The sequence below is a fragment of the Syngnathus floridae genome, chromosome 17 (genome assembly GCF_059516105.1).
Source record: "Syngnathus floridae isolate MCC-2025c chromosome 17, RoL_Sflo_1.0, whole genome shotgun sequence".
Lineage (NCBI taxonomy): Eukaryota > Metazoa > Chordata > Actinopteri > Syngnathiformes > Syngnathidae > Syngnathus > Syngnathus floridae.
The window spans coordinates 10,447,431-10,471,920 of NC_142429.1; the positions used below are offsets into that span (position 1 = coordinate 10,447,431).

General features: G+C 40.6%; 3 protein-coding genes, 1 long non-coding RNA gene and 9 other non-coding genes across 14 annotated transcripts in view; 11 read left to right on the top strand and 2 right to left on the bottom strand.

Annotated features, from left to right (window-relative positions):
* tlcd4b (TLC domain containing 4b) overlaps positions 1-9,999 on the top strand; it is a 10,536-nt gene extending 537 nt beyond the window's left edge. Inside the window, exons 2-8 of one of the 2 annotated variants that reach the window (XM_088357824.1) lie at positions 409-643; positions 2,214-2,366; positions 3,194-3,283; positions 4,544-4,602; positions 4,790-4,884; positions 4,981-5,054; positions 6,350-9,999. In XM_088357824.1, the coding sequence (XP_088213950.1) occupies positions 2,221-2,366; positions 3,194-3,283; positions 4,544-4,602; positions 4,790-4,884; positions 4,981-5,054; positions 6,350-6,677 (792 nt within the window). In that variant the 5' untranslated portion in view covers positions 409-643; positions 2,214-2,220 and the 3' untranslated portion in view covers positions 6,678-9,999. The remainder of the gene's footprint in view (positions 1-408; positions 644-2,213; positions 2,367-3,193; positions 3,284-4,543; positions 4,603-4,789; positions 4,885-4,980; positions 5,055-6,349) is intronic. The other variant, XM_088357823.1, reaches the window with a different exon arrangement.
* On the bottom strand, positions 917-2,812 carry LOC148384442 (uncharacterized). Its single transcript, XR_015853368.1, has 2 exons — positions 2,664-2,812; positions 917-2,331 (listed from the first exon to the last, which is right to left on the bottom strand). It is a non-coding gene; the product is annotated as an uncharacterized LOC148384442 (long non-coding RNA).
* A 1,380-nt stretch (positions 10,000-11,379) lies between the features above and the next one.
* Positions 11,380-11,492, top strand: trnal-caa (transfer RNA leucine (anticodon CAA)). Its single transcript has 2 exons — positions 11,380-11,417; positions 11,447-11,492. It is a non-coding gene; the product is annotated as a tRNA-Leu (tRNA).
* Positions 11,493-11,586: 94 nt separating this feature from the next.
* On the top strand, positions 11,587-11,699 carry trnal-caa (transfer RNA leucine (anticodon CAA)). Its single transcript has 2 exons — positions 11,587-11,624; positions 11,654-11,699. It is a non-coding gene; the product is annotated as a tRNA-Leu (tRNA).
* Positions 11,700-11,793: 94 nt separating this feature from the next.
* trnal-caa (transfer RNA leucine (anticodon CAA)) lies at positions 11,794-11,907 on the top strand. The gene is made up of 2 exons: positions 11,794-11,831; positions 11,862-11,907. It is a non-coding gene; the product is annotated as a tRNA-Leu (tRNA).
* A 96-nt stretch (positions 11,908-12,003) lies between these two features.
* Positions 12,004-12,116, top strand: trnal-caa (transfer RNA leucine (anticodon CAA)). Its single transcript has 2 exons — positions 12,004-12,041; positions 12,071-12,116. It is a non-coding gene; the product is annotated as a tRNA-Leu (tRNA).
* A 94-nt stretch (positions 12,117-12,210) lies between these two features.
* trnal-caa (transfer RNA leucine (anticodon CAA)) lies at positions 12,211-12,324 on the top strand. The gene is made up of 2 exons: positions 12,211-12,248; positions 12,279-12,324. It is a non-coding gene; the product is annotated as a tRNA-Leu (tRNA).
* Positions 12,325-12,420: 96 nt separating this feature from the next.
* trnal-caa (transfer RNA leucine (anticodon CAA)) lies at positions 12,421-12,533 on the top strand. Its single transcript has 2 exons — positions 12,421-12,458; positions 12,488-12,533. It is a non-coding gene; the product is annotated as a tRNA-Leu (tRNA).
* Positions 12,534-12,627: 94 nt separating this feature from the next.
* trnal-caa (transfer RNA leucine (anticodon CAA)) lies at positions 12,628-12,740 on the top strand. The gene is made up of 2 exons: positions 12,628-12,665; positions 12,695-12,740. It is a non-coding gene; the product is annotated as a tRNA-Leu (tRNA).
* Positions 12,741-12,834: 94 nt separating this feature from the next.
* trnal-caa (transfer RNA leucine (anticodon CAA)) lies at positions 12,835-12,947 on the top strand. The gene is made up of 2 exons: positions 12,835-12,872; positions 12,902-12,947. It is a non-coding gene; the product is annotated as a tRNA-Leu (tRNA).
* A 94-nt stretch (positions 12,948-13,041) lies between these two features.
* Positions 13,042-13,154, top strand: trnal-caa (transfer RNA leucine (anticodon CAA)). The gene is made up of 2 exons: positions 13,042-13,079; positions 13,109-13,154. It is a non-coding gene; the product is annotated as a tRNA-Leu (tRNA).
* Positions 13,155-15,427: 2,273 nt separating this feature from the next.
* Positions 15,428-22,248, top strand: cnn1b (calponin 1, basic, smooth muscle, b). Its single transcript, XM_088356970.1, has 7 exons — positions 15,428-15,696; positions 18,725-18,846; positions 18,975-19,041; positions 19,460-19,597; positions 20,301-20,417; positions 20,510-20,656; positions 20,735-22,248. Exons 1-7 carry the CDS (start codon positions 15,637-15,639, stop codon positions 20,978-20,980), a joined length of 897 nt encoding a protein of 298 aa, XP_088213096.1. The 5' UTR covers positions 15,428-15,636; the 3' UTR covers positions 20,981-22,248.
* Positions 22,018-24,413, bottom strand: elof1 (elongation factor 1). Its single transcript, XM_088356974.1, has 4 exons — positions 24,238-24,413; positions 23,290-23,415; positions 23,150-23,220; positions 22,018-22,995 (listed from the first exon to the last, which is right to left on the bottom strand). Exons 2-4 carry the CDS (start codon positions 23,403-23,405, stop codon positions 22,931-22,933), a joined length of 252 nt encoding a protein of 83 aa, XP_088213100.1. The 5' UTR covers positions 23,406-23,415; positions 24,238-24,413; the 3' UTR covers positions 22,018-22,930.
* Between the last annotated feature and the right edge of the window lie 77 nt (positions 24,414-24,490).

Consider the following 24,490-nt stretch of genomic DNA (forward strand, 5'->3'; position numbering starts at 1 on the left):
TCCACGCCTATGACTGTTCTATTCTGATAACCGCTGCATTATCTCCATCGACTGCAATGCTTAAATATGCAATCGCACTCCCTGCCGAGAAATATTAATTATCAAAATGAATGATGCCAATGCACATGACTGGAGAATGACTCCAATTGGCATGTCGTTATGCAATGTTTGAAACGGGATATCCGATCATAAAATGCCAACCATGAATCAGCATTCATTTCTCAACCCTGCAGGAAGACATTGGTAAGATTTGGCTGGCTGCTTATTTTGACTCCCGATGAGCAGAGCGAGACACTGGTGGTGTAGCAATGGCTTAGTCAGGCTGCAAGGTTGGGATCTCCAGCGAGGCAGAGGAAATTCAATTGTTTATGTGTAGTCGATATGTCACGAGTGGCGATTTGCTGACAGCGGCGAAGATGTGGAACAAGGTCAAATGTGGACGTAGGAGTGGATCTTCTATCCGGGCTGTCAGCCGCAGTGAGGAGCATCCGTGTTGCTTCCTCCCACGGGGGGCTGTGCGCGAAGCAGCTTGCCAGGTGAAGGATGCCCATGAATTATTCAGACGCATGCAGCATACGATCGTCGTGGCTCCCCGAACCAGACAATAAGGATCTGGGGGTTGTGTGCTTCCTCCGTGCACGAGGTATGCTTCTGCTTTTTTTGTTGAACATGCTAGTTTCCAATGGTGCATTCAGCATGCACGATAGAGGAGAGCTTGCACTGGAATGGGCTAACCAGCATTCGAACTTGATATTTCATCTTCAATGCTTCCCTTATGTACTGAGTTTAATTTATGAGCAATTCCAATTTCCCTCAGTGAAGTGCCAATTCTGTTCCAGCCCTCCCCCCCTCCACAAAAAACACGCCACATTTTTATTACATTTATTTAATAAAGAAAAAAGCATTCGTGCACAAATATTTGTATTCAATTTAATTACTGTACATTAGAACACCCAAATTATGCAGGGTGATCGGGCGTGTTATGCTATTCAAGTTATCTACTCCAGTGATTCTTGACAAACATTTAAAAATGTCATTTGTCACAGGCCTATTATTTTGAAATAGGTAATAATGTTAAAAACAATAATCATGAAATTTTGTCTAAGAGTGTAATATTGTGTTTAACTAAAACAGGTTTGTATGGATCTTATAAATTAATGTACTCTTTGTTTCCCAGTAGGCTATTTTTCTTTATGCATCCATCACGTAGGTCATTTAAGTGTAAATATAGCAGCTGACATACCTCAAGTGTCAAGCGCTGCATGGTGGGCTGACCTAAGAAAACTGATGAGTCAGCAAATGCCAACTGAATCCTATGCAGCATTTAATTGTAATATTTATGGATTATTGTTCATGTTGTCACACTAGCTCTTGATGACGCCTATGGAGTTATTTATGTCCTATGGACTCATGCATTGTCATGTGTTTGATAAGCGCATCCATATCAGAATAGTCTTGCGTAAAATTTCCATATTTGGTTTGGCTTAGGTTACATCGTGACCTTTTCCTTTGTTAGCAGTACCTCGTAAACTCTGCCTTTTGGAACTCTAATTATCAGCTCTCTCAACTGAGCGCTTAAAATGCCTTACATAAAGTCGACGGTTTAATCAGAATTTATCGGGTCAGAGTCCAGACCCGAAAGACGTTTTGTAATCGCTGATAAAGGATTGGTCTTTTCTATAATACAGTCTTCGAATACGACGTGCGGATTTGTCAACTTTTACTCCAAGATGGAAACTGTAATCATCAGATGAAGTCGCTGTTGTATTTTTAATCTGGTGAAGCAGGGCCAGCCACCCTGAACCGTTTAGAAGGGCTCTCGCACGTGGGTTTACGACATCAACAAGTCCCAAAACAGATTAGATTACAGGCTGAGCTGTTGTATACCTGAAATGGATCAGTGCATTGCGATACTGTGTGAGGCCTGGCTATTCCTTAAAACGACTAGTGGATGCTTGGTTTTTGTGGTTTTTTTTTTAAAAAAAAAAGAAAAAAAATGAGTTAAAATACAAATGTCTATAACCGTCATTGGTAGTGAATGAGTTGATATTTTTTGGTCTTCTTTCTACCTCTGTTCTTGTATTCGGACTCATGTTATCCCATTCATCTTTTCCTGGAGGACAGCGTGAATTGAGTAGTCGCTCATTTTATTGACCCCGAGTGTGGCTCTTCTTCACCTTCTCCCCTTCTCTGTGCCCTCCTCTCATCTTTAGGTGAGGGATGGAGACTAGAGAGTTGGCTGTGGTCGCTGGTAGCTTTGTAGGTTTCCAGTTCTTCTTCTCGGTGGCCAGTCCTTTACTCTCTTCAGCCATCTCACCATGTTATCGATTGCTGCCTCCCACCAAGCACACAGAGTGGAACTCACGGTGAGTTGCAGCAACCAAAGAAAAACAATCAACATTTTCAAAAATACTTTATCATTTTCAGTTTGCATGAAGAAAAAAGCTCAATAAACTAAAGTTACCCTGTTCTAAGAAATCCACTATCAACATACTTGGATTTTCAGCCCTCTTTATATTTGAGTTGGCCTCCGAAAGCAAATAATTTTTGATGACGCAACCACTCAGGCCAAACAGAATTATTCCGTACAAACACAGCAGCGATCACAGCGCTGCCGTAAAAAAAAATAAGAAAAACATCCAGGTAAAGTTCAGAAGACAAACCTGTCATTTGTAAGTTGCGTAACACCCCCTCTTGTTGACTCCATGTTATTAGATTCCTTCCATTGACGGTTAATATTTAAAAGCAGAGGGATCTCTTTACTAATAGCCCACAACAAGTTAAAGGGCAATACTGGTGGATGATTGCATAACCAGACACCATTCAACTTGTTTGTTATGTAACCACAAGTGCAAGGAGGGAGTCTGCATGTTCAAACAAAGACGTGCATTTTTAATGAACGTAACTGCATCAACACTTGGACTATTTCTTAAGCTCGTCCGTCCGTCCGTCATTTGTCCCAATTATACTTTATGCACCTTTTAATTGGCTTATTGTTTCACTTGTGAATTTCTCATCGGTCTGTGACGAGAATGCCGTTGGATGTAAATATAGACTCGTGAAATAATTATTATTTTTATTCACAAATAAATATAAATGAATAGACTAATGTGAAATAATTATTATTTTATTCACAAATAAATAAATATAGACTAATTCCCATTTTCTTCACAATGCTCGTGTTGTGTTCCAGGTTGGTGTCGACGGTTCACGCTCTGATCGTGGGATTCTTTTGTTTGTACATTTTATGCTTCGATGAGGCTGTCAACACCAATCCTGTCTGGTGAGTGTTACATTTATGACACATTCAAGCTTGCAAAAAAAATTTTTTCATTCTTATCATTTAACTTCTTTGGAACACTCCTTCCTTCTTCCTCATCTTATTTCTCAGTTGCCCTTCCTCTCGAGACCGCCACTTCTCCCAGCAACTCGAACTAACAAGGCTTCTTTTCATAGCAATCCACAGCACAGCTTAATCTTACACACCCTCTCTCTCTCTCTTTCTCACCCCATGTGTCCCCCACTTTCAGCCTGGTCTGTCTCAGTGTCCATTGCAACACCCTTACGTCTCTGTCAAATCAATGCAGCGCACCTCCTTCTCTTTCATTGTCTCCCTTTTGGCCCCCGGTCAGTGTTGCTCAACGCGGGAGAAAAGAAATTTGGGTGTGATGGGGACTTGGGGGTTTGGATAAAAAGGAGAAGGGACAAAAGGGGGGGAACCGAGCTGCATCTGCTCTGAGAACTGGAATCCTTCATTTTAATTCCCTTCACGAGGCAAGGAAAAGGCGATTTTTTTTTTTTGCTTTGGAAATATTTGCGTAAGAGTTTGCAACATAGTCTGAGACGTCCTTGATGGAATTTTTCAGCGTTTCCTCCTTCTTATCCACATTGCGACACCTCAATAATCCTTCAGCCAATCAGATTTGTTAGATCGTCATTAAGAGCCATAATACAAAAGCCGTATTGTTCTTCACGCTGAAATGGTCACAACTAAACAGCTTTGAAAAAAAATAATGCTATGTTGACATATAAAGTGAGCAAAAATTATAAACATTTAAAACAGAAATTGCATATAATGCTTTTTTTTTTATTTGACAGTTAAATCAGAGGTCATCTACGGGAGAATGTGATCCACCGGTGCTCATGTTATTAAATTCCGTACAAATTAGCGTCTCTGTTACACAGACGTTGAAACGCTCGTTTGCCAAACGACACCCGACTCTGACTCCTTCCAGCATCCGATGCCTCATTGTTATTTTGGACAGATGCTACTTGCATCAACGCTGTCAGTGATACAGAAAAGATCGAATTTCATCACTACATGCCTTGCGTCTCTTCATGACAGCTTTAATAACTTCACAGCGGGGTGTAATTTCTAATCTGCTATCTCAGAGGCTGTTAAAGCTCATGGATAGCAGACAATCACTCATGAATAATTTGAATGGGATTTCTGATTAGTCTCAAGTGTTCTCTTTACTGAAGTAGATTAGTTATCACTGGGATGTTTTTTTTTTTTAACATAATGTTCTTTGCTATTCCACAGGGGGGACCCAAGTATGGTGAAATTAAATGTAGCTATTACCTGTGGCTACCTACTGTACGGTGAGTTTTTATTTGATTTATTTTTATCTCGCCTTGTCCAAGGTCAAGCTATACTGATATGATGTAAAACATCAAATATAGGCTTGAGTGTTTTTTTTGCTTTGCGCATAAATAGTTTTGACCTTTGCTAATCACCACGTACACGATTTTGTCAGCTCTACTTAAATAGCTCGCCTTTCTTTTCTAGATTTGTTGCTGCTCGCATGTAATTGGAGCACCATGGGGGACAGATTTTTTGTTTGTCACCACCTGGCGGCGCTATATGCATATGGTTATGTGCTGGTAAGGCCTTTTTTTGGATCGAAACTTTATAAATAAACTCCTTTGATTAACATACTTTCTGTATTATTAATGACAACTCGCTTTGGGTCATTTCAGACACGCGGCGTGCTGCCCTACTTTGCCAACTTTCGTCTCATTTCGGAACTATCCACACCTTTTGTGAATCAAAGGTGAGTTTTGGTAGGAGTGAATGGATTTTTTTTTAGGGTAGATTTTTATAGAGACATGTTGCAACATATTCATGCTAAGCTGCTAAAATCTTTGTTAATGAAGACTCACACAAGTACATTCTTAGTTCACGTGCCTCAAATTATCGTTTGCGAACTTCCAGATAACTCAACAGGCCACACCCACTCGAAAGATTTTCCAGTGCAGTGTTTCCCAACCTTTTTTCATTCACGGCACACCTTTTCATTGGAAAAAATCTCGCGGCACACCGCCAACAAAAATCTGTTAAACTCCTACATTAAAATCAGTTATATTACAACGAAAGACGTGAAGTCCTATTTCTATATACGTATGGAGAGTCGAATAACTTAATAGAAATAAATACTAAGTATTCTTTAAATTGTATTCCTTTTTTAAAATAAAAGTGGCATTTTTTTTTAAAAAGGTTTTAGACGGTGTAAGAAATAAACGATTGAAAGTGATTGTGATTAAAATAAAAGAATCAACGTGATTTTGTTTACCGATTTATACTAGGTCTATAAATATTGCAACAATAAGAAAAAAGTCACTATCACAGTCGAGGTGTCTCAACTTGACTGTTTATTTTATGTATGTGAAAAATAACCAATCCAGGTTCTCCGGATGAACTGTATGCTCTGATTTCCATTGGACCACAAACGCACCACAACCGTCATAGTTGTCTGTCACTGTTAGCAAAAGCACACAGCATAAACTGAATATGTGCCGATGCAATACAATCAGACCGAGACGATATGAAATCTCAAGATTCTCCGATTCTCGATTAGCAAGTGGCTGACCAGGCCTTGCGCGAACTGACGAGTGGTTTGGCGATCCTGTTTACAATGCGCTCCGTAATTAATATTGGAGAATCCCACGGCACAGCTGAACGTCTCTCACGGCACACACAGTGGTTGGGAAACGCTGTTCTAGTGAAATTCTATTTTTCAAAATAGGTACACAGTCAACATCACAAATACCACAGTGTGGATTGTATAATGTGATTATGGCGACCTCAAGTGGACAAAAATAATTCTGAATTCTACGTGCACTATACTCAATGCAAGAAACCTTCAAATTATAAATAGGAATAATCAACTAATTAACTTGGGTGGGTCTGGAAAATGAACAAGATTTAAAAAGTTGAGATAGTTCCATGCTGTGATGGATAAATATATACAGAATATTTCTGTTAATCAATGACCCATGTCTGGACAGCCAAAAAAAAAAAAAAAGGATAGAGTCTAAGCTTTTGCTTGTATGTCACTGATCTTTCTAGGTGGTTCTTTGAAGCATTAAAGTACCCCCGCTCAAACAGAATGGTCGTGGTCAATGGCGTCGCGATGGCCGTGGTCTTCTTCCTGGTGCGGATCGCCGTCATGCCGTCCTATTGGGCAAGCGTGTTTGCCACATTTGGCACTGAAGACTTTGAGCGCTTGGGTTTGGGTGCCCAGATAGCCTGGATCACCTCCTGCGTGGCCCTGGACATCTTGAACACTATCTGGATGTTTAAGATCACCCGAGGTTGCTACAAGGTCCTGGCCGGATCCAAAGCGCCGAAAGAAAAAGAGGACAAGAAAAAGCATGCCAACAACCACACGGACTGAAAGAACAGAGCAAGGAGGGAACCTCAAAAACCTGAACCTCAGCCCTCGATCTTCCTCAAGTTGGCCAGTAGAAGGGGCTGCAAGTCCTCAGGTTCGAACCCGAAGACGAGACATGGGGACTCAATCAAGCACCAGCCTTCGCAGCCTCAGCGGCAGATTAGCATCCTGATGCTTTTCGTTGCAGACGATGAGCTCACGAGCACATTTTTAACCCCTGCCGGCCATTTTTTTTTTTTTCACTGCTTTCATTCTCATGACCTCATTTTTTTTTTTTTTTCGTGTCTCCTCTCACATCAGCCAAAAAGCCCAATCCTCTGAAGTGCCTGTGAACGACAGGAAAAGCAATAGGCTAATCACGCTTCAATTTAATCGCAATTAATTGTTCAATCCTTCCCACCTTTTCTATTTGCAGGAGATGTAGCACTTGAGGCCCCCCCTATGTAGTTTGTGAATTGACAGGGCTCTTGTCTTAAACACACCAGACCTCAAGTAAAAAAAAAAAGGAACAATACCGTAATGCCTCGTCTACAGTGTTTCCTGCTGTGGCCATTTTGTACCACTCACCAGTCATGGCCCTCATATTTAAACCAATTGGATATACCAATTAAAAAAAAAAATCATATATGAGAGCATCACAGCAGACATTTGTAGCTTTTTTAAGCCCTCTTTGTGCTCTAATTTTTATATAGCTTCAAGCCATGGACAGTCTGTCAGATTTATCACATCATTTGCCTCACTGGATTGGGCTTCTCTGTCCAGCCTGAACTTTATTTCTTTTTGTTCGACCTCCATGTTTCATCCTTCCCTTGCCTTATGACATGAGCAAGCTTTTTTTTTTTTTTCTTTTTTTTTTCCCTCCCCCCCGTCTCGCTACTGTGAATGTAGCCTTTGAAATGATATCTCGGGTGATATCACCAGTTGAGAAGGCCTCCGAGCTTTTCTTCACCCGTCTCACGAGCCAACCATCTGTAAAGGTTGTCCCAGCCCGTGGCAGGAAAAAAAAAAAAAAATGTGCTTATACATCCAGGTTTCATCTCAGTAACTCTGAGTATGGCTGAACTTTTTTTTTTCTCTCCAAGTTTTACTTTGGATGCCCTACTTTTTTTTCAGGGGGGGGGGGCAATTTCACTAAGCAATATCATTTCTTTTAGAGTTCCTCAACATTCTTTCATCTAAAACCAAGTCAAACTCTTAAGAATTCCATCACAGGCAATGTGGCATCCAGCATGTTGGTATTTTTATTTCTGTAAAGCATGATAGCATTAGCCTCATTCCCACCAAACAGTATGCAGCACTTAGTAGCATTCAAATCACTAAATCCAGGCTTGGAATTTGAGCTACATCCAACCAGTGCAACATTATTCTGCTCAATGAAACCCTGGCATTGAAACAAGAGCTGGGAATTTGCCACTTAATTAAACAAGAAAATAAAACCGAGGCACAGTGAAGTGTGCTGACAGTAGCCATAAACAAGCAGCACACCTTTTTTATATTTTCTTTCAATTCATTCCATTGTAACATGAAAAGAACTCATCATCTGGGACTTTCTTTTTTTTTTTTTTTTTTTTTTTTTTTTTTTATGAAAATGCATACAGCCAAGTGGAAATGAGGCTCTCGCTATATTTGTGACGCCTTAGAGGAAAAAGTCAGTATAGATGAACGGCATCTATACACAAATTGCACCTTGAACATAGTGAATGCATGTACTTGTATGATTCCTTTCAGCTCGCCCCCCCCCCCTGCATGTCTTTCTCTCCACGCACAGTAGCTAAACAGGTAGCTAAACTTTTAAGTGGCTCACCGATGTACATGTGATTTCCCATTCGACCAGGCCCAGGCGTGGACGTCCTCTTGCATGTTTCCTTTTTCTACACCCTAGATCTCAGTGGGAGAACTTTTTTTGCTGTAGAACTAAAAAAAAAAAAAAAAAGAGAGAGAGAGAAAAGCACACTCCCCGTGGAGCAATAACTCTTGACCTCCTGGATTTTCTGTCCGTCACCACAGAGGAGAGGCTGACACATCCGGTGCCTTTTACAGAAACACGGACTCACATTTTTTGATAAGCATGAGCTTTCTAAATATCCTCTGATATGATTGTCATTTATGTACTCCTCTGTATTCCACGTGTATACTCGATGTATATTTTTATAATATGCCTGCACAACGATTAATCCGGCCAAGTATTAATATAATCCAAAGATGATCAGGGAGGATGTCACGTGATTGTTGTGTTGGCCTCTTCACTACTGGCACGGAACGGCCACATCACCATGAATGTTGTCATGGGCGGCATTAACGGCGTGATGAGGACTGGAATATTTATTTTTTGGGACATGAGGTCATGAAATGTCTTCACTACGTTAGCCTCCTCAAAGCTGTGAACTCGTAGCGGTGCGTGGAAAACTACAAACGGAGATTTCCCCCAGGTGACCTGGCGGGATTTTGGCTTGTGCACAAAGTCAAACCAGATTTGCTTGTTAATTGACTGGACTGTTGGAACTGTTGTCAGGGTTTTTCTTTATTTTCCTTTTGTGTTTTTAATATCAAACAGCTGTCACATATGTTGGAACTGGTCAAAAATGAATTGTTTTCCCAAAAAGGCTGCTTATGATGTTAACTCATTGACTACCATTGACGGTTAAAGATGAACTGGATTGGTAGGGAATGAGTTAAGTGTGTGTGTACTTGTTTTATCAGGTTTAAAAACCACTTTGCCTTTATTATTTTTTGGGGGGAGGCCAACGTTGTAACCACATGGGGGAAATCGTAAGGACTGTATTTCAGTATAATGCAGTAGATCGAAAATTAATTGGACACTGCACCGTTCTAATTTTTGATTATTTTGTCTGGATGCTAATTGACTCCATGTTTTTTTGTCTTTGGCTTAATAAGGTAGGTACTTAAAATGTTTTAAACAAATTGTTTTGTCTTCAGTGGATGACAAATTTAATGACTTGAATTACAAAGTCGCAATCAGGACGTTTGTAAGAACCTCGGAATTAATCAACCCTCCAACTGGAAATAACAGACAAATCAATTTAACACTTTTAACAACTTGCCATTGTGTCTTTTTCTTTTTGTCTCATCGCCTTTTTTTTTTTTAATGGAATGCCTTTTGTTAGTCTTTTATTTGTTTCCTCCAGATCTCTTTTTTTTTTTCGGTGAGCCAGTCGAGACCACACAGAGGCTTTTCTGGGATTCCTTTCTCCATGACATAAACATGTAATGGTTGTTATCAACAATAACCATGTACATAATTGTGAGATGAAAACATGAGATTTACTTGAAAGTGTTCTTCAATAAACTTGAAGACAAAAACTAATTTACTGCTAATATCTTTCATTGGATATTCTCCGTCCCTGTGCTGAACTTTATTTCACCTTTCTAATATAATGTCAATATCATCAACTAGTACTACACTACTGGTTTTCAAAAGACAAGACCAAAAAAAGTCAACTTCCCGGAAGGGGGAGCCACAATAGATTGTGAGCGCCGCGAGCAGCCTTAAGGGGCTCGCTCACAATTCTGTGTGAGGAGCTTTACCAAACATGGTCACGTAGAGTAACAAGAGACTCAATAAGAATTTCTCCAGCTACGACAGTGTGCGGTCACAGGAACACCAGCACCTGTACAAAAAAAAAATGCCTCGGGGATTTTGTAATTAAACAAATCCACTTTTTATAACCTTTGACCTGCAGCTGATTTTTGTAACTTAAATTGAATACACGTCTATAAATGTCAAGCCCCCCTTTACGAGCTCAAATATGTGTTTTGAATTTGTACTTTATGAGTAGCAACCAACCATTTGAGTATACTGTTCTGTTAATTTCATATATATATATGGATTGGAATGATCTGCCTGTTTCAGGAGGAAGAATATGTTGAAGATCTTTCCCAGACTTGGAGAAACAAAAACAATTCAAGAATCAACATTCCAGACATCAGAGCAGCTGTAAACCAAGCTGTTTTTTTTTTTTTTTACAAGGTACTTAAAGCCTCTGCCTGGCATTTGATAGAAATAACGTTTTAGAGGGGCTTGTTAACGATTGGCACCCTGGTGCCATCAGCGATTTCACAAATGCTGAACTATTTGTAATAGCTGAAATTCTTAAAGCAGCAGAAGGAATTCTTGGTGTGACTGCGGAAATCTAAGCTTTCACACAAATGTTCTGGGTTTCTACTAATATTTTTTTGAAAATGGAGTGCTGAGCATTTTAACAGGCGGTAATATCAGAGCGACTGGCATTTGCATTTAATTGTAAAGCCAAATAATTCATCCTTAAAACTGTCACGTAAAAAAAACAGTACTAAGCTGTGAGAACTATTCTCATAGGAGTGATATATAGGCAAGCTGGATTCTTGTCTGCTTGAAGAATTTGAGCTGGGATGCTTAAGAATGCAGAGTCAGCTAAAGTGTACAGTCACAATTAGGGAGCGAGTGTGTAGGAAAGATGGAAGTGTGCCAGCTGATGTGGTGAAAGATGATAGTGGCTTCAAGTGTGTGTGTGTGGTGAAAGCAGGTGAAAAGTCATGGGAAGGTTAAAACATGAGTAGGCAACATGAAAATGAACCTGAGGTTCCATAACATTATTTTGAAGAGTTGGTCCATTATGTAAATGTCATTTAAAACTTAAAATTGAGCGGATTCCGCTTTACTCCTCAGGTACCATTCGCAGATTGTTTTCAACGCGATGTTTTGCATGTCAGGATGGCCGAGTGGTCTAAGGCGCCAGACTCAAGGTATACATCCTTCCTTGGTAGATTGGGTCTTCTGGTCTCCAGTTGGAGGCGTGGGTTCAAATCCCACTCCTGACATGACATTTTGGGTGTCTATCTTCACTCAGCAGATTTTGGGTATACCCCTCAGGCACCAGTCCGAGGTTGTATCCCATAGAGCCTTGCAGTCCATGTCAGGATGGCCGAGTGGTCTAAGGCGCCAGACTCAAGGTATACATCCTTCCTTGGCAGATTGGGTCTTCTGGTCTCCAGTTGGAGGCGTGGGTTCAAATCCCACTCCTGACATGACATTTTGGGTGTCTATCTTCACTCAGCAGTTTTTGGGTATACCCCTCAGGCACCAGTCCTAGGTTGTATCCCAGAGATCCTTGCAGTCCATGTCAGGATGGCCGAGTGGTCTAAGGCGCCAGACTCAAGGTGTACACCCTTCCTTGTGTAAGTTGGGACTTCTGGTCTCCAGTTGGAGGCGTGGGTTCAAATCCCACTCCTGACACTTCATTTTGGGTGTCTGAGTCCTCACTCAGCTGTCTTTGAATATACTCGTCAGGCACCAGTCCTAGGTTGTATCACATAGAGCCTTGCAGTCCATGTCAGGATGGCCGAGTGGTCTAAGGCGCCAGACTCAAGGTGTACGTCCTTCCTTGATGAATTGGGGCTTCTGGTCTCCAGTTGGAGGCGTGGGTTCAAATCCCACTCCTGACATGACATTTTGGGTGTCTATCTTCTCTCAGCAGTTTTTGGGTATACCCCTCAGGCACCAGTCCTAGGTTGTATCCCATAGAGCCTTGCAGTCCATGTCAGGATGGCCGAGTGGTCTAAGGCGCCAGACTCAAGGTCTACACCCTTCCTTGTGTAAGTTGGGACTTCTGGTCTCCAGTTGGAGACGTGGGTTCAAATCCCACTCCTGATACTTCATTTTGGGTGTCTGAGTCCTTACTCAGCTGTTTTTGAATATACTCCTCAGGCACCAGTCGTAGGTTGTATTGCATAAAGCCTTCCAGTCCATGTCAGGATGGCCGAGTGGTCTAAGGCGCCAGACTCAAGGTGTGCGTCCTTCCTTGGTAAATTGGGACTTCTGGTCTCCAGTTGGAGGCGTGGGTTCAAATCCCACTCCTGACATGACATTTTGGGTGTCTGTCTTCGCTCAGCAGTTTTTGGGTATACCCCTCAGGCACCAGGCATAGGTTTTATTCCATAAAGGCTGTCTTTGCATGTCAGGATGGCCGAGTGGTCTAAGTCGCCAGACTCAAGGTCTATGTCCTTCCTTAGTAAATTGGGACTTCTGGTCTCCAGTTGGAGGCGTGGGTTCAAATCCCACTCCTGACACTTCATTTTGGGTGTCTGAGTCTTCACTCAGCAGTTTTTGGATACTCCTCAGGCATCAGTCATAGGTTGCATTCCATAAAGGGTAGAGGTCCATGTCAGGATGGCCGAGTGGTCTAAGGCGCCAGACTCAAGGTCTTTGTCCTTCCTTGGTAAATTGGGACTTCCGGTCTCCAGTTGGAGGCGTGGGTTCAAATCCCACTCCTGACACTTCATTTTGGGTGTCTGAGTCTTCACTCAGCAGTTTTTGGATACTCCTCAGGCATCAGTCATAGGTTGCATTCCATAAAGGGTAGAGGTCCATGTCAGGATGGCCGAGTGGTCTAAGGCGCCAGACTCAAGGTCTATGTCCTTCCTTGGTAAATTGGGACTTCTGGTCTCCAGTTGGAGGCGTGGGTTCAAATCCCACTCCTGACACATCCTTTTGAGTGTCTGAGTCTTCACTTAGCATTTGCTACTTAAGGAATGAGACTCTTGTATTTTAGTTTCTGAAGATTTTTTTAAATTGCAGCATAGCCGAGTCTCTGAGGCAACTGACAAAAGCCACTTGGGATCTCTATCACCAAATGATGGCAGCATGGACAAAATAGTAAAAGGTAGGCGGGGATTGGAACATGTGACCAGGAGATTTAGTAGCATGCTTAGCTAATCTCATTGACCAAATCCAGGTTTGTTTGATGCTTCCTGTCCAAGCTCAACCACAGGTAGGAGTTATAATGCCATGAAGTCATCCTTCAGACCTCCTCTTAGTTGTACAGAATCCCTTCTACCATAAATAGCAAGGCAGAAGAGAATGAGGAGAGGGCTCTTGGTGGGTGGGGAAAGCGACTTAGTGAAACTGCTCTAATCTCCTTCTCATCTCCTGTCCTTCCTCCATCCAGTCATTTTGCATCCTTTCAGCACCGTTTCAGTCCTTGCACTCTTTTGTTTGCATTCAGTGTTTCATCTGGAGCCCCTAAAGTGGTTTTTTGAAGGTGTTCAGCTACTGATGAATCTAAACATGCTGAAATGCTCCTTCTGGAATGTGCCATGCGAATGTGTTTTAGTGCCAATGGACAGGAAAAACTGCAAATAATCTGAGAGTAATATAAACATCTTTAGTGCTGCTTCTGTTCATGTCTTCCAAATTGGGCTTTTGAAAAATACAGATTTGTAAACTCCAACTTATCAAGTAGCAAGACTTCTTTTCAAGTCCGTGTGATACGACATTAAAAGTAGCCGCAAGTAGCTAATTAGATCAGACGTCATCTGGAGTCTTGAGCCAACATAAATAATAAACCATACCCCACAGTAAATATCAAGAATGTAGTCTGTTATTTTTAGTGTGAGGGATTCCTTTTTCACAAGACATCACTTCTCAGTCGGCAGAGCCTCTCGCTTCTTCCATCATGCCCAAATAAAGTGTCCATTCCACAAGCGTGCTACCGCTTCTTCTATCCGAAATGTTTATAGGACTCTCGCTTGTGCGTGTGTGTGCACGTGTGTATGCGTGTCTGCAAATTTTTGGTGGCACGTTGCCTCACAGTTTTTAATTCCATCTCCCATGTGGAGTTTGCATGTTCTCCCCAGGCCTGCGTTGGTCTCCTCCCACCTTTATGTGTGTCGTTTTTCGATGTACCATCTGTCCATTCTGTTCCCCCCTCTCCATCGGATTGGCTCGTCGCCCATGTGTCTGCTGGTGACACAAATAAAAGACAACGCATGGGGTGAATCATGCTCTCTCTGGGGAGCCCCCCCCCCCTCTCTTGTCATTCTGCTCCACAGACCCCCCTGAATCTGCTGCATTCCTTTCCCTGTCATCAGCCTGTGAGAATAGGTGAGAGGGCTTACTTGGTGTAAAAGAGGAAACATAACGTAATTGAGTGATGTCAGGCTATGCCTGGTCACTGTTATGTAAAATCATACAGACATGCTGCCGTCATTGTTGCATGAGTGTGGACAAAGACATTTTTAGTATTAAAAAAATCTTGCTATTAACTTCATTGTTTTTTTTTATATTTTTTTTGAGCATCGGTCACGCAAAATGAATATAGTTACCATATCAAATTCGATTCACACAATTCATACTGATAATTTATGAGAGATTAAGATCCTGGTTTTGTGATTTGGGTTTTTTAAGGAAAGAAAAAATAGTGAGAGAAGGTTCGAGAGGGAATCCCAGGACACCAGCCCTCTACTCATCTCGGCTTCATGGTGGGTGGACCCACAGGAGACTCTTATGTGACAGGGGAAAAAAAAGACCCTCAGCTCAAATGTTGAACTTTTTTCTTGCATTTCATGTCAGTAGGTAGACTAGATTTATTTATTTGTTTTAAATACAAAACTATATATTTGTGGGGGTTTATAAAGTGATTCAACCCTAACTAAGAAATTTTTTTTGTTTGTTTAGAGGTTACAGTTGGCCTCTAAACTGTAAATTATATAGCCATAAAGTGTAATTAGATAAAAAATATATAAAAAAAATAAATGATATATATTGACCTTTTTTAATTGTATTTTAAATCAAGTAAGATAGTGACATAATTGACCAATGTGTATCTCTACATCAGTGCAAAGCATCCCTGAGCGAGCTGGAGGTGGAAAAAGTGACTGATTGGATAGAATTCCGAAGCGATGACATCACAGGCTTCGATGAGGAAGCTGCAACGTGATTGGACGAGAGCTTCGGCCAATCATTAGTGACACAGTTGGGAAGCGTTTAAAACACATTCTGAAAAGTGTCGGAAAGTTGCTTGCACACTTCAGCACAAGGTCCGAACAGAACTGCTCCGAATTAAATAAGATACGGATTAGTTGGGGACTTTCCTGCCTGCTTTTTGTCCTGGACTCACAAGTCTGACCAGTGCGACCATTTTTAAAGCTCTACCTTGCTCTCATTGTAAATAGACTCAACAGCACCATGTCACAACATTTCAGGAGTGGACCAGCGTTCGGACTTTCTGCCGAGGTCAAGAGTAAGGTAAGTTGGAGATTTATAACTATATAGATTCGGAAGTTTGTTCGGAGTGTTTGGGAGCAAATCGTCCAACAAAATCGTCGCTCAGGGATGCTGCGTGTCTGCTTCCACCAGAATGGCGTAGGTGTCGTGAAACAGAGTACAGTGCTCTGTCAAAAGTTACGATCGATTTGCTCTTGCTGTCGAATAAGAAGTCGTCAAAAGTTTTCACTATTATTCTATATTTCTAACATTTTTCCAGATGCATGGTAAGTATTTGCAGGTCCTGCCTTCATTGCATAAGTGAGAACCTTGATTGTTATGAAGTTGAAAGTATATCGTCGTCACTGGCTGTTTATTGCGTGGCATTTCAAAGGAATTGAATATTTATATTACATACTTTGCTAAATTTAACCAAAATAGGAAATAATTCAACTAACTATCCACCTCAAGACGAATTAATTAAAATATGAACTAAAAACATAACCCCCTAATTACAAATAGAAACACTTCTAATTAGAAAAAAAAAATCTAAAGCAGGCAATTGAATTAGCTTTAGCAGCCTTTGACCAACACTAAACCTGACACGTTTGTGTGAATTGCAAAGAATATTCCAAGCATTTACTGTGGTCAACTTCCAATAAACAGGATTTGATGATGCAGCAGTAAGCTTTGTTTTGTCCCTCAGTTGGCTTTTGTATGTTGTGATGAATCAGAGCAGCTTAACGTCAGCGTGCAGAAGATCACACTCTAGTTATTCCACTAGCAATCATTATCCTCATGCACTAGAAAGATGTGCACATTGATGGCATTCAGTTCCAGGATCATAAATACTTGGCTGCCATCTCCGAGATATTTGTTGTCCTTCTCTGACGGTCGAACGGGACGTTCCGGCATGGCGATGTCGGGGAGGAGCACGCATGCCGCCGGGTGACTGACAGGTACATTAGTCATAAACAAATGGCCTTTTAAGGAGTGACCGGGACCCTCGCTCGGAACTTGAGAAAGTGTGTTTAGCCTAAACAGTTTACATGGGAGTCAAGAATGACAAAAAGACCGTCCTGACGGAACACAGAAGGACACCAGCTTGTCTGGTGGAGACAAAGTAGTGCCAGGCGCCTCACACTTGGGATGGTAAAAGAAATCTGGTGGACCCTTAAAAGCTGTGCTCCTCTTTAAACCCAAAAATCTGATGTATTTGGAAACAATTTTATTTAAATGATGGAAATAGAATTAATTATGCAATGGCCAAACTTTTAAACAATTGCGTAAGTGATTATTAGTATAATTATTTTTTATATTGGTTATTAAAAAAAAGTTCTCAATGGTCTTTTTCACAAGTATAAACCCAAAAATAGGAACAAAGACTGGCAAAAGGGTACACTCAAAGTCGCTTTGGCCTCATCAACCTGATTTCATTTGAATTTCTGGTTCGATAGCTTTTGGATTTTTTCCTAAAAAATTCATTTGAATTCTGTGAAAGGTTAGCTTGCTCACCTAATATGGAGGTCTCCGCTATTTGCTAGAGACATGGATTGAACCCTGCTGCAAAACCAAAAAGTAATTGATCCCCCTTCATAGAAATTTATAATTGCCACAAGATATGTATGTTGCCAACCAGACACATATTTAAAAAAAAAAAAAAAAAAACACATTCACACTTGAAGACTATTTAGTCTTCTGTTAACCAATCATGCATTCATGTGTAATTTTTAACCATGGGTAGTCAATATGGAGATAATTTGACATGTTGCCGCCTTCAGAGACATTGCATTCTCTGCTGTGTAATTATTATATTGTTTTCCATCTGCAGCATTTAAAAATGGGTCACACACTATTGCCTGACTCATCTTTGTAAGAAAACAAAAAAAAAAATCACAGTATTACTACTAATAATACTGATTACGATTAAAAAAGGAACATAATAAGCCAAAATCGGCACATGATTTGTATTGCCGGCTGGAAAAAAAAATCTTTTAGCCCATTTGCAGTTTCTGAATGATCATTCATGTGATGTGGATTTATTTATTTCTTCATTCTGTTTCATAGAGTCATAATATTGATTTAATCCATTTGGTCTGAAAGAAAATCACTTTAAACAATACAACTAAAGCACCTTGGCTGGAAGCAGGACCTTTCCGTGTTGGCTTGTCTTTATCAGGCTCCATGCCATTCACTGTAAAAGGGAATACTCTCAAAAAGCCAGACTGAGAGAGCGAGCGAGAGAGCGAGCGAGAGAGAAATATGAGCTTGGCCAGTCAACAAGGGAGAGTAGGTTAGTCGGGGGGGTGTCTGGGAAAGCTGTTTCTCCCAAGTTTGGTGTGATCTAGTGGAAGCTACACCATCCCCGTCCGTCCCGCTTGGAAATGTTGCTTGTGTTGGCTGCTCATCTCAGAGCGTCAGGACTTATCAGTCAGGAAAAGAGGACAAAAGAGCCTCCTGACATTTTTTCCTGTCAACATATTTTTAAAAGTGGTGTGCCGTTTACTGTATTTCAAAGAAAAATATTGGGCAGATTGCTTTTTTGTTTGTCTGCTGACACAGATTTTTTTTTTCGGTCTTTATTCTTTTATTGAGTGTAAACTGTTTTATATTCCACTTCCTTTATACCAGCATTTGATGGATTGTTTTCCTGTTTAATCACCCCCCCACACCACTGAAAAAAAAATTGACACAATGCACTAATAGTGATAAATTACTGTCGATTAAAAGGATTTTAAAACCACATTAAAATCAACATAGCAGCCACCTTAATTAGAAGCAATTACAGAAAAGCAAAAGCAGATGTTGATCAAATGAAGGGAAACTCGACCTTGCCATTTAAGTCGGTACATTGTGTACTTTCAAGGATTTTATTTGAGACCGCAAAATTGTTGTGAATGAATATATTTGAATATTAGCGAGACCACTTTTAAAGGCTCTAAATAATGACAACAGTGATTTGGTGAATTTAAACACCAATGCCACATAAAATCAGGACCTGCATAAATTTTAATTAAGATTTAGGTGATGCTTGCTTTTGCATTTTATTTATCCTCTCTTCTGTTGTCAGTTGGCAGGGAAGTATGACCCTCAAATGGAGGAGGGGCTCAGGCTATGGATTGAGGATGTCACCAGCAAGAAGATTGGAGACCACTTCATGGAGAGTCTGAAAGATGGAGTCGTGCTCTGCGAGTAAGTGAGATTTCCACTCCCATAATCAAAAATACGATTCAATTATCCTTTGTCGGGCCATTGCGTGCGTGATTTGAATTGCAGATTTTTTTGTACACCTTATTTCATGTCCCTCTGGTTCCTCGCAGACTCATTAACGTTCTCCAGCCAGGCTCTGTGAGAAAGATCAACCGCTCCAGTCAAAACTGGCACCAGGTAAATGTCATGTGGTCTTTCTTCTATCTCAAGATGTTTCATCATTTCGACTTCAGAGCATATCATGCTGGAAAACTAGCAATAATATTAGCATGTGGCAAACTAGCATGACAGTCACTGTCCTCTGAGCACTCCAAATTCCTCGGACATCAGAAAAACTTTGTTTAATTGAAGCCTCCATTGTCCATTGATGGGGTTGTTTGTAACGACGTGCCATGTGATCGACTGGCAAAGGGCCCATTCTGGGTGTACTCGCCAAAAATCAGCTGGCATAGCTTCAACTCATCCACCGCTTTGAAAGGGACAAGCCGTTTAGAAAATGGAAGGATGAATGACTGCACTGTGATTCCACAAGAGAAGTAAAGAAGAAATGAATATATTCCTAGTCATGAACTGACCTTATTCGATTCTTCCTCAGTTGGAAAACATTGGGAATTTTGTCCGCGCAATCACCGAGTACGGCCTGAAACCTCACGACATTTTTGAGGCCAACGACTTGTTTGAGAACGTCAACCATACCCAGGTCCAGTCCACTCTCATCGCTCTGGCGGGGATGGTGAGGACAAACACACACACAAGCGATGACGGTGCTGTTTTTGATTTTTTTTGGGGTAAAATAAACAGACTGCTGCTTGTCTTTTGAAGGTCCTCATTCTTCTCGGTCATGGTAATCAGAAACATTTCAATCAGGGCAACTTTTTGTTTTCTTTCACCTTTCTCAGTTCTAATTGTTTTTTTTGTAGATCTGGCGTTTTCCTATTTTGGTCTCTGGCCACAACAGGGTGCTGCTGTTGTTGTTGTTGTTGCCTAGCATAGCTGGTGAACGACCACGCTGCATACCAACCGGTAGTTAACTGGTGGCAAAACAACTCATTAGGAGCCATTCTTGCTGTCAAATGGGAAGATCTTTGTGGGAGGGATATCAGGACATTGTTATAGTCAAACTAATAGATACCGACCATCTTTCCTGTCCATAATTCCGACATTGCTGTCCTTTTGTTTTCGAAAGGCAAATAAACTCTGTACCCAAAGAGTTGCTCGCCGATGTTGCGGCATATGCTTGTGTAAAGATGACCTTTTCATGTAGAGGTCATTGCACTCCTCATGACACCGCGCTGCATAAACATTAGGAAGTTTGCTTCTCTGGATTTTGTCTGAACATGCTTTTACGTCATGTTTAGCAAAAAGCTACATAGAGAAACTATGCAAACAAACATGCATATATGCTAACCTTTTTTTATGATGTCATTTTTCCTCAGGCCAAGTCAAAAGGGTTCCACTCCAAATATGACATTGGGGTCAAGTATGCTGAGAAGCAGCAGCGTCGCTTTGCTCCAGAGAAGCTCAGGGAGGGACGCAACATCATCGGCTTGCAGGTCAGCAAGCGACCGCATATAAGCCGCATTTGGGATCACATGATCACTCAAAACGGGATTTGATCGAATAACCTACTCTGTATTATCTCTAGATGGGCACCAATAAGCTTGCCAGTCAAAAAGGTATGACGTCTTACGGCACAAGACGCCATCTTTTCGACTCCAGGATGGGCATGGACAACCCCATGGACCAGTCCACCATCAGTCTACAAATGGGTACTAACAAAGGAGCCAACCAGGTGAGAAGACACACCTGACTTCCAGCAACAATCCACCATGTTCTTCTCTCGTGATTTTGGGATTTTCTCTCTCTCCAGTCTGGCATGACAGCACCAGGAACCAGGAGGCACATCTTTGACAAGAAGCTGGAGCTGGAGAACTGTGACACCACCACTATATCACTGCAGATGGGCACCAACAAAGTGGCCTCCCAGCAGGGCATGACCACCTACGGCCTCCCCCGCCAGGTCTACGATACCAAGTACTGCGCCACCCCCGCCGAGACTTACTACAATAACGGGAGCGAGGCTGTGTTTGATGGCTACAACCAGTACTCTGATTAAGACCACCACAAGCGGCCTCAAAAGCCTTCCTTTGCTAAACTTTAGACAAGTGACCAGGACTTTGTGATGAGCAATCCCCCCCAACCCCACCAGACTGTTATTTAAACACCGATTTGACGTCATCGTTGCCTCTTTTTCTTAACATTTTTACTCTTGGGAAATGTTTTTCTTTCCATGAGCATAACAATAGTGTTTACTTTACGTCCTAACTTTTATACTGTGGCCCACTTCTATATTTCCCTCCCTCCCAAACATATTTAATCACTACTAGAGTGGCCCAGAAACTCAAAAGAGGTTGATATTAAATATCATTGCTATTTATAGATCATTTTTTAATCACGTTATATTCCTGTGTTGTAATTAGACAGCCACACAAGTTTCTGTCATGTTGGTGCTACTGACCTTTTTTTTTTTTGGAGTCACATTGATACTTCCAGAGGAATTTCCTCCTTCTGGCCATGACTGACAATAATGGAGGATGCAGGACAAATAGATTTACAGTATTCAGACATTGTCATGTGAGCACCTACATTGATTTAGAGAAGTCATCCGCCGCTAAAATTACCCAGAATTCCTGGCACATGCTATTGCAGTTGTGGTTTGTGTGGAATGTACTTCAAACTTTGCCTGTTGAGTATAATGGCAACTACAGAGAGGGTCGAGAAATTATAAAACCAATTTGACAGTGATCAAAATTTGAATATGGATACCTAATTGCATGTGAACTTGTTCCAGCTTGATGCTGTTGCTCCTTTTTTTTTTTTAAGATGCCATTTCCTATTGCTGTACCTCACCAAATGTCTTGAATGTAATGTTGCTATTAGTGCCACAAGCTGCTGCCCGATACTTTTTATTTTAAGAGAGCAGAAATATGTGCACAATCTGTGGGCACAAGTCGAAGTACATATTTCAGATGGAGTTCGACAGTGTGGTTCATATTGTTGAGATTTACAGTCACCGTGCTAAAATTAGGAAGCCTTGCAGCTTGGAGTAGAGCGCCATCTAGTGTTTTAAAAGCATGTGAGCAAAGTCGGTCAAATCTTTTAACATTCCTTTTTAATTGAATAAAACAGATTTTAGCAAGATACGCATTTTTACAGTGCATTTACTGACCTGTGTCATCAAAAATATGTAAAAACGTTGTCAGTGGTCAAATTTCACCTTTTAAGAGCAGACTGTATTTCAACAATACGTATATGTCTTTCTTTTTCTATTTTGGCTTTCACTAAACATGACATTTGTGCAATAAAAACACTTGAAAATTAAAATTCTGATTTACTGTAATGATCTTAAAATGCATGCAAAAAATGCAAAGGGTGTGATTTTTAAAAAAAGAAACAATCTTTTGTGTAGTTACAGTAGAGTGAAAATACTACATCATTTTTTCCTGTTCGTACATACTTGTCCTAAAAATATGGCGGTAAAATTAATATTGATTGGATTAAAATCAACACTAAAAAGGCATTCTCGTAAAAATACCAGTGGAGAGCATAGAAAGGTAAACAGTGATGTCAACATTATTTTACATGTCAATTTGGCCCTAAGAGAGAAATACAAACACATACTGGAAAGAAAAAAAAATAGCTGCACGGAACGACATACAATAAAGGAATGTGAAATGCTGGGTTTGATACATGTAGCAAATACTAAACTAAATGAGACTAAATTAAACACGTTACATAACATCAAGAAAATACTTATTAGACATAGATGTCTCATTGAGTGAGTTGATGGATTGTGATGTCAAGGACCCGCCATATTGGATGTGGCAGCTCTGCCTAGGAAACTAATGTTTCCCATTCCACATTCACCGCTACAAGGCTGCACTTCCAATATGGCGACAAAGTTGACATGTGATTCAGCAATTGAAGTGTCATTTACCTAAACAATATACTATTTCTATGGTGCTAGTATATAACTAGTTGTGCCAGATTAGAGATGAAGAAATGATCACTGATTGGCTGCTTCACATGCGTCTATCCAATCACTGTAAACATCCACTGGTTCTGACAAATCTGTTGAAAAAAAACTTAAGGAAATTGTAAGATAATGATGTGGAAAGTTTGCATTTTCTCCCCATGCTTGAATACTATGAAATTACACACAGGACCTTGACATATGTTGCACCTGAAAGTCTGAAAAATATATTAGGGGAAAAAAAAAGGATACATGTTATAGGAGTCTGGAACTCCTCCAGGCAAACGCTGCATGAAATAATTCCCGTGTTTCGTGTTCGCTCCCTGGAAAGAAATATTTGTTAATAACAATGCTTTACATTGTGTTGTCAAGGCATTTTGAGGTGAACTCACATTTTCACATCACAAGATTTCTCGTGGTTACAAAACGGGCACGTGAACTGCGTGTCCAAGTTGCCAGTCATTTTTTTCTTGGGAGGAGGCTTTCGCTTGGATTTTCGGCGCCCCATTTGTGCAGGCCTACGGTTGAGAAAGCAAACCAAAAATTTGTCATAATATTTCACATTCACTGCCTTTTCCAAGAATCATAAACCTCAATGTTTATTCACATTGTCGGATAGGCTTTCACATGTTTATTATTGTCCTTTAAAATACACAATATGACTGGACTTGACTAGTTTGAAATTTAACAGGAATTTGCTTGATTTTTGTCACAGTAATTTGGGACTTGCGCACTGGTGACGTCACTTCACCTCTGGTTATGAAATGACATGCAGCACTCACTCAGGTAATATCGCGAGACTATGACGACACCGCTGTGTTTAATGCACTGTATATCCATTGTATCATATTTGTATCACATTTATATTACTGATATCACTTTTAGTAATAAGAATTGTTGTCCGCATGTCATTTGTTTATCTTGAAATTCACGCTTTGAAAAAAAACGTAACGTCATAAAAACATTAAAGGCTAACGACTGAAAATATTGAAGCATACCGATGTAATGACCGTTTCTAAGGTTTCGATTGTCAATTTGTTTCGTGCAATCTAAAAACTTTAATTGAAATGAGACAAATGTTTTTCGAGCGTTCATCCATGCAGGATGTGGAAGAAGACAATGCAATAGCGTTACGTTAACCTCGCGTGCGTCATGTATGCACAACTCCTTGTTATGAAGATATGAGAATCAAAAATGCTGCAAGCCACCAAGACAAATGCTTTGCAACTAGAAAAATGTAGTATGGAGAATTTGATGCATTGGTTTACTAACTCATCCAAAGGCTAGTCAAGATGTGCTAGATTGTTTACCAATTGAAATACAATGAGAATCAAACGTACCTTCAAAGATATTTTTCCCGTCCACCGATGTTGATCCGAGGTTTGGTGTTACCTGATTATTCCGAGAAAGCCACTGCAACACAAATAATTTCTTTAAATCTTGGTTTTACGAACTGTAAACCGGGAAGCCAGGCTTTTGTCGTGACGTCACGGAGTCGCAACATTGAACACGAAATTATCTCAAAGTGGTCGTTTAATCATATTTCATGCAGATCATCTTTTATTTGCCATCATGTGAATAAGACAAAAAATA

Bases quoted from the DNA above. Each gene is read 5' to 3' on its own strand.
- cnn1b (XM_088356970.1), top strand. From the start codon at position 15,637: ATGTCACAACATTTCAGGAGTGGACCAGCGTTCGGACTTTCTGCCGAG. The intron at 15,697-18,724 runs GTAAGTTGGAGA...TTCTGTTGTCAG, and splicing joins CTGCCGAGGTCAAGAGTAAG to TTGGCAGGGAAGTATGACCC. The intron at 20,657-20,734 runs GTGAGAAGACAC...CTCTCTCTCCAG, and splicing joins CTAACAAAGGAGCCAACCAG to TCTGGCATGACAGCACCAGG.
- elof1 (XM_088356974.1), bottom strand. From the start codon at position 23,405: ATGGGGCGCCGAAAATCCAAGCGAAAGCCTCCTCCCAAGAAAAAAATG. The intron at 23,221-23,289 runs GTGAGTTCACCT...ATTTCTTTCCAG, and splicing joins AAATCTTGTGATGTGAAAAT to GGAGCGAACACGAAACACGG. The intron at 22,996-23,149 runs GTATCCTTTTTT...TTTTTTCAACAG, and splicing joins GTTCCAGACTCCTATAACAT to ATTTGTCAGAACCAGTGGAT.